Source organism: Musca domestica, unplaced genomic scaffold (assembly GCF_030504385.1).
Source record: "Musca domestica strain aabys unplaced genomic scaffold, Musca_domestica.polishedcontigs.V.1.1 95, whole genome shotgun sequence".
Classification (NCBI taxonomy): Eukaryota; Metazoa; Arthropoda; class Insecta; order Diptera; family Muscidae; genus Musca; species Musca domestica.
This window is the reverse complement of record NW_026712445.1, coordinates 1395007-1411911: the sequence shown is the minus strand read 5'-3', so window position 1 is coordinate 1411911 and position 16905 is coordinate 1395007. Positions and strand designations below refer to the sequence as shown.

The 16905-nt window shown below is 33.3% G+C and overlaps 1 protein-coding gene and 1 long non-coding RNA gene across 2 annotated transcripts; one reads left to right on the top strand and one right to left on the bottom strand.

Annotated features, from left to right (window-relative positions):
• The first annotated feature begins 5627 nt into the window (after positions 1-5627).
• On the top strand, positions 5628-6065 carry LOC131807064 (uncharacterized). The gene is made up of 2 exons (XR_009344287.1): positions 5628-5811; positions 5871-6065. It is a non-coding gene; the product is annotated as an uncharacterized LOC131807064 (long non-coding RNA).
• A 2980-nt stretch (positions 6066-9045) lies between these two features.
• On the bottom strand, positions 9046-13140 carry LOC101900133 (pyridoxal-dependent decarboxylase domain-containing protein 1). Its single transcript, XM_005178913.4, has 10 exons — positions 12889-13140; positions 12726-12776; positions 11751-12653; positions 11619-11690; positions 11352-11555; positions 10797-10865; positions 10545-10742; positions 9974-10489; positions 9721-9914; positions 9046-9649 (listed from the first exon to the last, which is right to left on the bottom strand). The coding sequence occupies exons 2-10, from the start codon at positions 12771-12773 to the stop codon at positions 9289-9291; spliced, it is 2565 nt and encodes an 854-aa protein (XP_005178970.2). The 5' UTR covers positions 12774-12776; positions 12889-13140; the 3' UTR covers positions 9046-9288.
• Between the last annotated feature and the right edge of the window lie 3765 nt (positions 13141-16905).

The window sequence follows — 16905 nt, the reverse complement described above, 5'->3', positions numbered from 1 at the left end:
CCGCTTTTTTATGATACAAACAATATTGAAGAATGTGGGGAATTGCGAGTTAATTAATGGGTTAGATTGAAAATTGAAGTTGCACTTATTTCAAGTATTTGAAGTTGCCATTTAGGAACAACAATTTAGTTATAGCTTTTTAATATTTCCACTCTGTAGAGAATTGAGTAATTCACAGTGGTACGAACTTCTTAAAATACATATTTCGGACTATTTTGATAAATGTCATTTCAAATAACCCAAAAATGACATATTTGTTAAATTTCGCCAAATTGTTCGTAAGAAAAACAATGTTTTGAGAAAAAAATAAAAAAAGGAAGATAAAATACTCCATTAAGGCTAAGATTGAAATCTTTAAAGATGCAGAATATTTATTTGCTGTAGTAGACGATTTAGAGAGGGCAAAATATAAATAATATAATTTATGATCAACATCAGGTAATTGCATTTACTTTTCTCGCTGATAACCACATTTTGAATATCAGACTCGAAGGAGAACAGAAAGCAGAATGTGGTGATCAGCGAGAAAAGTAAATTTAATTCCCTGTTGATGATGATAAATTATGGTCGAAATATCGTAAAAATAAAAAACAAATTTTTTTAATAATTTTCACCTGACCTCAAGTTTTTTTTTAACAATTTCAAAGAAATCAGAAAAATGCATGCAATTGTGTTCAAAATTAATACTATGGCCACCCAAACATCTTAAATCTGGCGGTACAGTTATATGAGGGTTAAATCAAAATGGACCATTTTCAATACAACAAGTAAAAGTAGCTAAATTCAGTCTGGCCGAACACACAGATAGTCGGATATCGCTAAATCAACTTAGAATTTTACTCTGATCGAGAATATATATACTTTGTTGTGTCTGACATGAGTATTTCAAGGTATGGCAACATCTACGGACCAGTATTGGCTTGTATGTTTGGGATACCATAGAATATTTTGTTGCAAAATGGTTAGGCTTAATCCTTTTATTGTTGTTTTTATAAAAATGCGAATGGCGCCCAATTGTTCGTCTGAATGGAAAAAATGTAAGTCCAAGAGAAAAAAATGGTCTTTTATTGAAAACGCAATTAAAGATCATGCTTTTATCTGCATAGAGTTGTCATATCCAGTTCTCTTTGAACTAGGTTGAATTTCTAGTTCCTAGGTTCCATTTAGTTCAATGGCTCCTTTTCGTTTTATTATATCCTCAGTCATATGGTTATAGAGAGGGTATAAATTATTCGATACGGCAAAAACGTGTCTCATCGAAATAACGGTTTTTTATAACCTAGGGCTCTTTGGACTAAATCCGTTTCAGGACATTTGAAGCCGATCTACCGATGTCAGTCCGCCTGTCTGTCTCTCTGACTAGTGCGCACGATAACTCTCGAAGGGAGTATTCGATTTGATCCAAACTTGGTACATCGTAATATTATTGTCAGGCTTAGATCGAGTTCGGAGATGGGCAATATCGGTCCACTCCTTCTGGTACATCCCCCACAAAATGTTAACTTTTTCAAGGAAATATATTTTTCTGCAGAGAAAGGATAATGCGATTTTGCTCCAAAATTTGCATCGACGCTAGGTCAAGTGCGAAAATAGACAAAATCGGTCCACCCCTTTAAGTACCTCCGGCACAGAGGGTCAACATTTTGAATAACTATAACTGTTATAAAATGTGATGTAATTGACAATTGGACTCGTCTTCAAATTACACACATCACAATATTTTTATTAACCCAAAGTTCTCCTTAAGATGGATGGAATGTATCGGTCCACTCCTTCTGGTACCTCCCCACAAAGGGTCAAAATGTTGAATATTCATGAAGCTCATAAAACTCCAAATTAAAATACGATTCCATTTAGACTTTGCGCGTCTCAATATTTTTTGGCAACACAGGATCTGTTATAGAAATGGTAGAGATCGGACCATTTCTTGTGGTACTTCCCCCACAAAGGGTCAAAGTTTTAAATAACCATAACGATTATAAAATCCGAAATAAGCATCCGTTTCTCTTCAAATTTCATACATCTCAATATTTCTACTAACACAAGATCTGCTGTAAATTTGAATAATCATAACAGAAGTCAAAATACATATATTTTCAATTAATTTAAATAATTTTAAATGCTATAATGCCTATTTCTTAATCCATATATTTTTTTAAATATACGTACCTGGAATTTCTATAAAAAATGCGGGTGTTTTCTCGTATTTGCATACCTAATGGTGTCATTTCAAAATAAATCGGAAGCCCGATCGAATGGAGACGGTAACTAGAAATTTCCAAAAAAAAAAAACATAAATTGCGCTCGACAAAGCCTCCCTTTGTTTTTCTCTCCCTCTCGCACTGTTTTTATTACGCTCAGTAAAATATAAAGAGGAAACCTACTCTTCTTTTGAAGAGTAATGGAGCAAAAACAACATTGACTCTCCCGTGAGAGTTTTGTAATGGATACACACAATTATTATAACACATAAAAATTAAAAAGCGAAACTCCTTGCTAAAGTTATTAACAATTTATCTTTAATTAACTGCATTTTAATAATGCTAATGTTTAAAATTTATTGTTTTATTTGCAATGAACACATTAAACCGCCTAATACTAGTGCAGTTATTAATTAAACACACTGAAATTAAGAATTTCGTGAAGCATAACCACGCGCGAAGTATGCAACAACCGATTTGAAGAAGAACACAAAATAGACTGGAGAAATGCAATGATCAGAGTTGTCGTGCTAATTTAATTAGGACATTTTTAGTCTTGCTATGAAAAAATGGATTGACCCAACACAAGGGGTCAAAATTAAAAAATTTATATTTTTTCAGTTTCATGAAACGCGAATTAAGTATCCGATTACTTTCAAACTCGGCAAATTCCAATAATTATATTAGTAAAAGATATATTGTGAAAATGGGCAATATCGGACTACTCCCTCTGGTACCTCCCCCACAAATGGTCAAAGTTTTGAATAACAATAATGATTATAAAGTCTGAAGTAATCCTCTGATTCTCTTATAGAGAAAAACTTCTCAAAGGACTGATTCTAATTTTTTTCTATAGAGAAAAACTTCTCGGAGAACTGAGGCTAAGTTTTTTCTACAGAAAGATGTGTTGTGAATATGATTCGGAGATATATCCGAACCCCTTCTGCTACCAAAATATATTTAAATAATCGAACATTGGCTGAGGGTCGGCAAAACCAGCTGATACTTTTTTACTTACTCAAATAAATTTCATTGAAAACGTCCAAATTCCCAAATTACAAATGAATATTTTCTATTTCGAAATGTTCTCACAACTTGTTAATGGTTTGAATTTCCCGGCAACTATTAAAGAGTTAATATTTTTTTTAACTTTAAAGAATTTCCCAATTTGGGAATTTTGTAGCCATTAAATTCTTCAATGTTGATTGTATCAAAAAAGTGAGAAAGGAAGCGATAACAACAACAGAAACAAAATTTAATAAAACAACACAACAACAACTTTTAGATAAATGTACTTAAAAGTATACTTTAAAATAAAAAAGCAAAACAAAACAACAAATAATAAGGAATTAAAACAAAGAAATGTATTGCATTTATATAAGTTGTAAGTTTCGATTTTTACATTTTGAATTTCGAATTTTATTATATGATTATTATTATATTATATTTATTATACAAAACAAATAATAATAATAATATATACTAAAGTAAATAGAAAACCCCCAAAAAAACAAAGAAAAGGAAACAACAAAAAAGAAATGAAAAGAAAAGACATAACAAACAAAATAAAAACGAATCAATTACAACAAAAAAAAAATATATATTGTAAATGCTAATATTAGTAATTAATAAAGAAAAAAAGAAAACTAAAACTTAAAAAAATGAACCAAAAATTAAATCAAATAATAAATTATTGTGGGAAAGAAAAATGGGCTCAAGGGAATATAGTACGGCTCTTAAAACCATTTTTCTTAGCTACTAAAAACTCCAAAAAATAAAAAAAACCAAATCTAGAAATAATTTGTGTGTTTTCTATTTTAGTTCTAAACAATTCTTTTGTAATTTTCGTTAAATAAATGTGTTATTATTACGTATCATATTGTAAAATTACTACTTAAGAAATCTTAAAATAAAAACAAAAATAAATTAGTAATAAAAAACCAAAATAAATTACAAATTTATATATAAGTTAAACTAAAAAAAACAACTACAAGAAAGGAAAATTCCAAGAAAATATATTGAAAATTTCAACTTCAAAGCATATATCCAGTTGCAGTTAGGCCGAATATCCGATAGACAAAACCTAATCATGGAAGAAATCACGCAATAGCAGGAGAAATGCAACAAAATTGAACAAACGGACACAACAACAATTCACAATTCACACAAAAAGGACAACTAGCAGAAACCAACAACAACAACAAATGTTTAAAATATATATTAAATATGTAACTTGAATATTCAATTACAACAAAAAAGAACAACAACAACAACAGCAAACAACACCAAAAAAAAAAACAATGCAATGAAAATCCCCAATTTAAAATTTACAAAAACTCAAACTGAAAATTATGAAAAAAAAATTCCCTCAAGAAAAAAAGATACAGAACCGAGTACATAGTAGATGTATAAATAAAAAAACATAAAATATTATAACAAAATGTTAAAATCAGTAACAGCAAAATGAGTAACAATAAATAAAACCAAAAAGAAATCAAAGAAACAAAGACAAAAAAAATATTTAACAAAAAAAGAGAAGAGAAACCAAAAAACCGGATATAAAATAAATATACACAGAACACGCATACATATATTCCATAAAAAATGCACAAGGTGTTTTATTTAAATGTTAATGCCCTCCACCTTAGAGTAAAGGAAACATTAGAATCCATTATGACTCACAAATACTAATTTTTAGACATATTCGTGGAAAAATATTCAAATACCGAATATGAGGAGGTACCGTTATATGGGAGCTATGCCAAAACGTTGACCTATGTATGCAATGTTTCTCCACCGGAGCTAGAACCCATTATGACCAACAAATACTATTTTTAGACAAATCTGTGACAAAATGTGGCAGAAATCATCAAAATACCGAATATCGGGATGCAGCATTATATGTGTGCTATACCAAAACGTGGACCGATATATCAGACAGACAGACATCGTTAAATCGACTCAGAATTTTATGCTAATTATGAATATATATACTTTATGGGGTTTACGACGAATATTTAGGATGTTGGAATGAAAAAGTTAATATACACTCCTTTCCAACGTGGAGGGTATAAAAATTATTGCTGGGGAAATCTAGCAGACTTTAAAAGGTAGAGCTAAACCAGTAAGGAAAAGTCAAAAGTCGGTTGGGGCCTACTATATGATAGGCTATACCAATTTATTAGTGTTTCCATAACAAAAGAATTTATTTGAAGTAGATCATAGCCTTCCTATCAACCTTTGGCTTTAGAGCAGTTATAGTTTGGTTTCAGGAGAAAATAATATATGGGAGGCATATGCAATGCTAAATTGATTTTCACTGAATTTGACGGAGACATTTTAAACTTTAATACCAAATAACATTGAATTATATCCCAACATACCAAAAATACAATACAGCTTGAGAATAATATTATGAATATAGTTTATCGTAAGAATTCCTCAACAATGCTAGAGAAAAACTTTTTTGCACAAACTTTTCTCAAATCTGTCCTTTGTTGACAAATTTGTTTTGATTTTTTTTTTGTGAAAATTGTCGACAAAAAATTTTTTCTTTGGTTAAAATCAAAATCACGCGAATTTAAGACCCATTTCTGGACGAAACTCTAAAGTAATGATGAATAATAAATCTGGGAATCTGTAGTGTATATTATTTCAATCTCATTTCAGAATAGAGGCGTCAAAAAGTTGCAAGAATTCAAGAGAAGTGAAGAATTAGTGGAGGAGATGCGGAAGCTCAAATAAGGGGAAAGAAATCATCTAGGTATCAATGCAACAGGAGGCAGCGACAGCTGGGATGGCGATCAATGAATGAAATGTGTAAAATAATTAAAAAATAAATATTTTATACCATTGAAAAAATAAGCTTGATATAATATTACTTTCGTAAGCTTATTCTGCAATTACAAGAATAAGCTTATGAATAAGGGTTCCCTTTCGATTATTCTATAATTGTTAAACAAGCATTTTTCAATACATTCTCAAGATTTTCTCAAGCTTAAGGCTTATTTTTGAAAGCTTATTAAAATATTATTCTCAAGTCAATTTGGTATGTTGGGAACACATTTACAAGGCAGGAATGTTGCCATAAGTCAGTTTTACAATCATTTCTTATATAGCTCCCAAAAACATGTTAATAATAAGTAAGCTCGGCCGGGCCGAACTTTGAATGAACCCCCCCCCCACCAACTGGAACGAATTGGGAAATTTAAAAAAAAAATAAAAATAGGATCCCTTAAGAATTCTGTTAAAATTTTAAAATTACGGAATATAGGGATGTACCAAGTAAAAAAGCTGTAAGTTCGGCCGGACCGAACTTTAAATACCCTCCACCATTTGGAACGAATTTGAAAATTTTCAAAAAATAAAATCCGTTAAAAATTCTTAAATCTTAAAAATGTAGCCGTATGTTAAAAAATTATTTTTATAATGTAGCTAAAATCATCAAAATACCGAATATAGAGAGACCATTGGGGTAATAAAACGAGGACCTGCACGGACAATTTTCTGTCATAGGTTGTAGTACCCATTACGAACTTCAAATACCAAATTTGAAACAATTCCGGTGAATAATGTCGCTAAAATCATCAAAATACCGAATATCGGGAGGTACCGTTATATGAGGGCTACACAAAGACGTGGACCTGCACAGACAATCTCGCTGTAGAATCTATTACGAACATTTAATACCACATTTGAAAAAATTCCGGTGAATAATGTCGTTAAATGAAATCAAAAATGTCGGAAATAGCATCAATTTTAAGAATAAGTTTAGATTTGTTCGAATTGATCACCATTGGCACGAATTATGGCCTTCAAACGGCCAATGAAACCTTCACACGCTGCCCGAATGTTGCTCTGCGGTATTTTGGACCATTCCCGGCGAAGCGCTTGCTTGAGGTGATCGACACTTTGGTATTTTTAAGTGCCAACCTGACTTTCCAAAGTACTCCAGACACAATAGTCCAACGGATTGGTATCCGGAGATTTTGGTGGCCATTGTGCGCTGGAAATGAAGCGAGTAACCTCATTTTGTAACCATTCTTGGGTGGCGCGTGCTGTTGCGATGGTGAGTGGAGTCGTGTTGGAGTGTCCAAGGTCCAAGGACATTCATTCTGATGCCACGGTCGATTAATACGAGCGGATAGCGACCATCGGCTGTTATGGCGGCCCATTCCATCACCATTGCCGGCGATTGAGTTCTGCTGGCCAACCGAAGGTGCACATTTTCAGCTGACCTCTTTGGCAAGTAAACACGATCACTTTGTTTGTTTACAAATTGCTGGACAACGAATGTTTTCTCATCGGAGAAACCCAAATTCGGCAGTTCACCACTTTCGGCCAAGCGAAGCAACTCTTTAGCCCTTTAGAGTCTATTTTCTTTCCTTTGGGGTGTAAGTTCTTGCACTTTTTTGAATTTCAATGTCTTTACTCCGAGCTCATTTTTCAATATTTGCCGAATGGAATATTGCGATGTGTTCAGCTCACGAGCCATTTTTGGGCAACTGCGACGAGGGTTTTTGATCAAGTCGCTTCTTTACTTTTCGAAACATTTCTGCTGATGTTGCTGTTTTCTTCCGGCCACTTCCACTTCCTTGACGACGGGCTACGCTACCAATATGTTACCATGATATTGGTAGCAAACGATGGTACGAGACACAAAAGATTTATTCACATTTAAATGCTGGAATGCCACTTGTGGTTTTCCAGCCAAATATAAAGAAATCACACTACCAGACTTGAATTCCATCACGAATCCTTTTTTTTTCAAAAATTCTCAGCAGAGTGCTTTTGTACGCTTGTAAACAATTTATTGAGCTGTCACTGGACTAATTTTAACAGCTGTCGGTGGCTTAGAAATGACAGCTGGCTTAAATTGGTTGTTTTTTAAATTACCCTTTATATTATCCTTCTTTTTATGTAAATTCAACTAAATAACTATATTCACCTGCATTTCAACCAATTAGACAAATAAAAAACGCTTCGAATCCAGGCCTATGGTTTATTAAGGCCTCTTTCTTGTAAGATCCTTTCTTTTCTTGCATGTGAATTTTTAGGATATTGAAGTCTCTGATCTTATTTTTTTTCATATCCTTGGACATAACAGGGTCCTGCGTTGTGTACTTTTGAAATTTAGTTCTTGTATTTGTATGAATCAAGGCAAACGTCATTCCAAATAAATTTCATATTTTTAATTTGAATTAAATTCAAAATTTCAAAAACACATTTGGAGCTCTGTTTTCTTAGTCACAGGCACGCTGAAGGTACTAGGTCGTAAACTTCCTACTTAAGACGTATAAACAATTAAAATATGTATGAAATTTGTCAATTGCATGGCCTATAGCTAAGGACCATTAGGCTACCCCTCTCTGTGTTCACAAAGCCAAGGAAAAGTAATATTCCATTTTATAAAAAAAAACTCTCCATTCTTTTTCTAATCAAACTGTAATAGCATCAAAGATTTATTTAGCTTTTAATCTTTAAGATTAACATTTTTTTTTGTTTTAATTGTTTTTTTTTGTTGTGTTTTTTATAATTTATATAAATTAAAAATGGAACGTTTTTAAAGAAAGCTGAGAAAAAAATCACTTTCTAATCATAGTTATAATAATACAATACAATAAAAATAATATACTATTTGTTTACGGGTTGTTTTTTTGTTTTTGTTTTGTTTATATAAATATTGGTATTTTGTTTAGTGTATATTGTAATTGCCCATGATGGCCTTTATGGTCCAACAGCTCCATTAAAAATGAACTACGTGAATTGTATTTTTACTAGTATTATTAAAATTATCCCGAGAGGACCTCCACAATAAATTACCATACATTTATGTTTCTTTCAGTTTTTTTTTTCTGTGTGGATTTACTGTGAAGCTTGATGCATTGAAAGTCAAGGAAGCATAAGTTTTGTTTATGACTGTGGTGTGGGTGTGGTGTGTGTATGGGGAGGTGCATTGTGGTATTGGTAAAAAGAGTTACAAAGTAGTAGAAGAAGTTGTCAAGCGCAAACGGAAAACCATAGATAGTTGTTAAAGTAAAGAGAGTCTCAATATCTAAATATTTTTTGAATTGAGTGGGGGGAGATTTTATGATTTACTATTTTCATTTGTTGTTGTTACGGTTGTTTCACTACTATTAATTGCACTATTATTTATTGCCACCAATTCGGGTACCGAAGAGGCAGCACTACTTTGACTAACATTGCGATTATGTCCAGAATCAGCGTTGCCAGTTGTTGCGGCGGCAGCTGTAGCTGTTTTCGTTGGTGAATTTGAGGCCTCATCACCACTTTGCGACTTTTGTGAAGTCGGTGAATTATTTGAAGAAGTAGGAAATACTGGAGGCACTTTATCGGCTGGATCAATAAGTGGTGTCTGCACCATTGGTGTGGGTGGTGACTTGTTTGCCGGCAGTTGATTGTGGGTGGCGGAGATTTGCATGTGGTATCTAATAAATAAAAAGGAAATTTTATTAATAATCTTCACAAAAAAAAAAGGATTTGCAAATCTCTAACATACTTGTAAATGTTCTCCGTTGATTCGACCACACCCTGGGTCAAATTCAGGCTACGTCCCTTGATGCCAGTTTCCTTAGGTGGAGGTGACCACCAGTTAAATACCCTGCCCACCACGGGAACGTGACGCAATATACCCTCCTGCCATAGCTTTTCTTCACTTTCTCTTTGCAAATCGGCAGTGGCTGCCTCAATGCCCTGAAAAAACAAAGCAGATTAGAAATTGTTTATTTTATGTTGCTATGCTTCTTTCTTACCCTCTTAACAATTTCCGACATCGTATCCAATACCCTTGAATTTTCCTGGACATTTCTGCCCACCGACACCACCAAATCGAGTAATTCATCAACATCGGTTTCATGGGTCACCATACCAAAACGTACACATATAAGACCATCTGGACCTTCGCCCAAAGAGAATGCATTATCAGTGGCCTTCAAAGATTCCACCAAATCAGCATTTAATTTGTTTAGCTCAGTTTTTGCTTGATCCGTTAACAGTGACTCCCAGCCATCGGGTACAAATCGCACACCACCCATACCAGCCCAATCGGGTAGATTGACAAAACGTAAAACATCACTTTTCTCAACCAAATACATAAATGTGGCTTTGTGCTTTATGGTGGCCCTCAAGATATCCACATGTGTCTCCAAACTTTGGGCTAAACTCTCGAGATTTTTTGCTGTGGGCGGCTGTTCACCTAGGCTCAGCTCAAGAGGACAATAACGTATGCATGTACCATGTGTGGCATGCTCAATTATTTCAAAATCGAACTGAAAAAGAGGTAGAGGTAAAGAAGATGTATTTGGAAATTTTAAATTTACTTACGTTTGGACAATCCCTTTGCAGGATTTGACCCAGCCAGGAATTTAAACGATCAAAATACGAGGGATTACTGACTTTCTCTAAAGGTTTGATCTCATCCGAGCCATGGCTTGTATTATTGTCGGAAGGAGAGCTAGCTGTCACCGTAACACTTCCATCGAATTGAAACACCACAACAGGAGCTGCTGTTTCGAAGAGCAACTAAAAAAGACAAAGTTTAAAAACGTTTACATTTTTTGATATTCAAATACTTACATTCACATCTAAAGGTTTGTTTATTACATCGGATAATGTTTTTCCAGATTGAGCTCCTGGTGGACGGCTCTGTAAAAAAAAGAATTAGACATGATATTCTGCTCTTTTTTGAAAATAAGGACTGAAAAGTGTTAAGGAATATTTCTATAATGCGTGGCAAATTAATTTCCCCCACATTTAGCTTATCATCAAAGCAAACCCATTTACAAAAAAATCAAAGTGATGTTCTTCTAATAATTGAAAGTAGTTCATGTTAAAAACGGAACACCTTTTAGGTATGTCAATGTTATCTTTGTGTCAACAGAGATACGATATTGCGACTACTTAACATACACAATACAAATAACGTCATAACGAACTTCTGGGTTGTCAGAATAGGACATGTTTGAGATACATATTTTCTCAGTTGCAATTGGAGTCCATATTCTTGTTAAATTCTTTGTTTGGTGTTATCTAATAGTATATGACGTGTCTCTATCTTCTATGTAAGCTGAATAAATATATCACATATTCCCTTTATTTCTCGTATTGGTAATCTATCAGAGTATTACTCACCACAACTTTAATGCCCTCACATTCGGATACCATTTCGAAGAGAATACTACAAGTTTGAAAGGCTACATGTATACGTTCAGCAATGGCATCACGACCCAAGGCCTGTAAACTTGTCCACAAGGCCAAAGAGTTGAGGCGCCTTGACAATATGGGATCCTGATCAAAGGCATTCAGAGCAGAGTTGTTTAGCTGGCGATGCAATAGCTGGAAAATATGATTAAAATTAATAAAACTCATAAGAATGAACTAAACAATATTCCGACATACCACAATGGGTAAACTGGGAATACCCAACCAACTGCCCAGCGACAATGTTATTGAATCAACCAATGAACTTATCTAAAAAGAGATAGAATAATAAAAATTCAAATCGATTTTCAAGTTACTCTCCATACTCACCACCCCCGGACCTTGAGAACAAACCAATGCCGCCAGGCCATGACCTGTGGCATGTAGCCAAAGATTATTTGCCTTACAAATCTCATGCATGCGCATAATATTATCCACATAACCACACAAGGAGGCGCCCACATCGGCAATGACCAACAAGGGGGTACGATTCGATTGTAGATCAATTTGTATTTGTCTCTGGAGTACGGATAAATCCATTGTACCAAAGGTTGTATTGCCCGGTATCAGGCGGATTGCATCCAAGGGTATACCCAATTGACGACAGGCATATTGCAAACGCATTGGTGTTGTATTTTCCGATATATACAAACAGGGATGGGCCAATGCCGGTATACCACCCTCCAAATAGCCTGGACATCGGGCCACAATGGCTAAACGTACCACACGTAATATAGCATCGGCATTGTCATTATGAAAGCTGCTAGATGGATCCATAAAACGAAACAACGTTCCCAGCCAATGGGTTGTATCGCCAGCAATACTTCGGGTAACACGTACCAACTGTTTGGCATCCAAATGTGACAAGTAGGCCACAATGCTGTGAGAAATCAATGCCAGGTGTGAGACATCATCTAAAGCGGGTAGGGGGAATTCAGGATCTTCATCGGAATCAGAATACGAGATAAGAAGTTCCAACGATTTGAGAATTTCTGAGGGAGGCTTGCGTATGCCATGTAACTGCTGGGCAACACGAGTGGGTGTAGTGGTGCTATTGGCAGAGTTTTGTTGCTGTTGTTGTTGGGCGGCAGTACGTTCTTCCAACGTTAGATTCTCCAATACCTCTGACGGTGCCCCATCGGGTGGGGTTTCAACGGGTACGGCCTTTACATTCTCCAAACGTTGCAATACCTGTGACGTTTTCAATTCTAGTTCAGCCAAACCAGAACGTATCTACATAAACAATGATGTGTTCTTTTTATAATATATGCCGGGGTTGAGATTTCATTATGCCAAAGTACTTACGCTGGAGGCTGCAATTTCTTTTGTATATTCATTATTTTCGCCGGACATTGCCTGTTCAAAAAATATATATTATTTAGATATGTACTAGTGTGCAATTTTTCAATTTTATCTTTAGGAAAATTTATACGATTCCCTGAAACTAATTTATCACAATTTTACATACCCCCGTTATCGCTCTTTTCTCCTTCTCTTTACCAGTTAGCAGATCTGGGATACCAAGAAACTGTCAATATAGACGAACTCTCTCGCCTCAAACGTGTAGATTTATTTCCTTATCAATTGTCGGCAAACGATTTAAAATAAATATTTACACAATTGTTTTTGTTTTCCATCAGAAAATTGAAAATGATTAAACTTATTTTTGTAGTCGTCACTAGTACGAATCCGATAGCACAAAAAAACTCCAATAGCAATAAAAGTCGATTTGTTTTTCTTTTGTCATCGAATTGTCAATGGAACAGTGTTATCATTTAGCGGTGAGTAGCAGAGACGATGTCGGTAATGACGTGTAAAGAATTAAACGGCAAAAGAGGCGTATTTACACAACATAAAAGGCACATTGAAATGGTAATTTAAATTTATTTAATTTTCTGAGTTAAAAGTATGTATTATTTATAAAGAAAATAGAAGAAGGTATTTTAAGGAATATTTTTTGAAGAATATCAAATTGGATTTTTACACGAATTTTATTTGCATGATTGGTAAATGATAAAAGTTGCAAAAATAGTAAGATGTAAACACGACCCCTTGGGTCGTTGTTGTCTTTGAGTTATGCTGCCATTTTGTTTAAGGAAACACGTCTCAAGTAAAAAATTGGAAAAGAATTTTGAAAACATATCAACGTTTCCTTTTTAACAATAAAAATGTGTATTATTTTTAGAATATCAACATTAACTCTTTAAACAATTATCAATCACTAAATTGCTTTGCCCGCTTACTTCTCAAAATAATAAATGTTGCAAAAATAGCAGAGTGTAAACTCGACTCTCCTTAAGATAACGCGTTTCCAGTAAAAAGTTGGACGTAAAGGAAGAGTTAACACGATTTTTTAAATAATTTCAATGTTGATTATTTAAAAATATCATTGTTGAATTTGATGGCAGATTTCACATCGTCCTTCGGCCTTAAACAAATCTCTTGGCTTGCCATTCAAGTTTATCCGGCAGTGCTTTCGAATGTTATCGTGTCGTGTCACGACGATATTGAAAATGATGACACACTTTGCAGCCCGGCCACAATTGTTCCAACAACGCTGGAGGCAGAAGTAATGGCAATGGAAGTCAGGCGGAACAAACAAATGGATGGAAGTTAGCGGCAAACATACAGACGAACAGCACAAAGTAAGACCTTTAGAGAGTTGTAGAACGAAACTCAATCATTCACTCACTCAGCCAGTCAGTCAGTTAGTCACTCGCTCATTCACTCGATGCCTTGCACTGCAGTCAAAAAGTAACAAACTCCATACCTGAGAACGACGTTACGCCTTTCGCTGGCTGCATCTTCAGAAGATCCTTTGCTACCTTAACGAATGACACGAATTCCAGTCACGATTCACATTCAAAGGGATTAAAGGATTCCCTGCCCATTAACTTGGCAGAACGACCAAAAGATGCGAGCTGGCAGGCATGCAGTCAGGCTTTGCATGACTACCCATGCCCCCCCTCCCTCAATGGTTGCCAAGGGGTATGGCCCAGGTACACATCTGATTTATAAATGCCATAATGAATCCATGCCTTGCCATTTGGGTCGACATAATGATGGATTTCTTGCCGATGATGATGCTGCTACTGCTGCTACCGCTTTGTTGTAGCAGCTTAAGTCTCTAGCAGCAGCAGCACCAGCACCTTGAGAAGTGAAAGCAGTAAAAGTTACTACCATAATTGGGCAAAATTTACATATCCCAGCCAGTCAATGAATTAATTGACATCATTTTGTCTACAGCGATGAGTGGGAAATGTGTAATTAAAATGAGATGGAAGGGATGGATAGATGGATACATGTTGACAGGGAAGAGGAAAATAAATGTCTGGATGTCAACAATTAATATTAGTTTGCAGGAAGTGTTCATTCATTGCAGGGTATATTTTACAGTGTTTGAAAAATAAAGTCCTTGTAAAATATTCTTTGAAAAATCAAGGATATTATAGTCCTTAAATAATTAAAAATTTTTTGAAACATCAAGGCAATTATAGTCCTTGAGAAAATATTTAAAAAAAAAAATTCAATTAAAAAATCAAGAAACCTCGAAAATTTTTAAAACATTGAATGTCCTTAAAAAAGTCTCTAAAAATATTTTTTTAAAAATTGTGAAAATTATTTTCTTTTTAAATCTGAAATTATTATCAATCGAATAATTAATAGTCCTTAAATAATTCTTTAAGGCATCAATGACTTTCTTGAAAATCAATTTAAAAATGTCCATGTTCCTAAAAAGCCTTATTTTTTAATCCAGGATAATTTAAAAATTAAAAAAAAATCTAAGATCTTTGTAATTGTTTTCAATCAAGGACTTAATAGTTCTCAAATAATTCTTTGAGGCATCAATGACTTTATATTCCTTTGAAAAATACTTTGTAAAAAAACACAGACCTTGAAATTAATTTAAAAATTTCCATGTTCCTAAAAACCTTGTTTTTAATCCAGGACAATTTAAAAATTTAAAAAAAATCTAAGATCTTTAGAATTGTTACCAATCAAGGACTTAATACTACTTAAATAATTCCTTGAGGTATCAATGACTTCAAAATCCTTAAAAAAATCAAGGACCTCAAATAATTTTTGGAAACATCAAGAGATTTATAGTCCTTGGAAAAATATTTTCTAAAAAAATTCAATTAAAATCAAGGAACCTCGAAAAAAAATTAAAAAATTGAATGTCCTTAAAAAGTCTACAAAAATATATTTTTTTTATCACCAAATTTTTAAAAAATTTAAGATCTTGAAATTTTTATCAATCAAATACTTAATAGTCCTCAAATAATTCTTTGAAGCATCAATGACTTTATAGTCCTTCGAAAAATACTTTGTAAAAGAAAAACACAGACCTTGAAAATTAATTTAAAAATTTCCAAGTTCCTAAAAAACCTTTTTTTTAATCCAAGATAATTTAAAAATTTAAAAAATCTAAGATCTTTAGAATTGTTATCAATCAAGGACTTAATACTCCTTAAAAATATATATTTTTTAAAATCCAGGATAATTTAAAAATTCATAAGAAATCTACGATCTTTGAAACTGTTATCAATCAACGAATCAATAGTCCTTAAATAATTCCTTGAGGTATCAATGACTTCAAAATCCTTTAAAAAATACTTTCTAAAAAAACACATACCTCGAAAAACGATTAAAAATTTCCATGTTCCTAAAAAGGCTAAAAATATATTTTTTAAGATTCAGGACAATTTAAAAATCCTTAAAAAAATCTAATAAAGATCTAAGTCCTTAAATAATTCCTTGAGGTATCAATGACTTTCTAGTCCTTTGAAAAATACTTTCTAAAAAAAACATAGAGCTCGCCACAGCCTAAAAAAATATTTAAAAAAATCCAGGATATTTGAATTTTTGCAAATCCACTATCCAAGATTTTTTTTATAAAATCCAGGATTTTTTATAAAATTCAGGATATTTGAAATATACATATATATATATATATATATATATATATATATATATATATATATATATATATATATATATATATATATAATATCCTTAAAACAAAAATGTTCTTAAATCCACGAATTAAAAAACTAACGCATATAATCCCAGATATAAATCTAGGATTTTTGAAAACCATTTTTATCCTTAAAAATAAACATTTAACAAAAATTATATTCTTGATTTTTTTAAATCCACGGTGCTTAAACAATTATTTGAAAAAAATTGAATTTTAAACAACACGATGCTTTTTTATATCCTCCAGCATACGTGGAGGTCCACATTGTGATATAGCCCCCTGTAATGGTACCTCCACATATTAAGCATCGGAAAATCTTTCACCAGAATTTTCTGGAAGTTTGTCTTTTAAGGTAGATACAGGTTCCTACTCCTAAAAAGCGGTCAATATTAATCCACATTGTTGCATACAGGTTGAGATAGAAAAAAACTGCAACAAAGTCTAATGCCATAATTATTAAATTTTTTTTAAATTTTATTAAATGAAAGCAAAAAATGTCGGAAA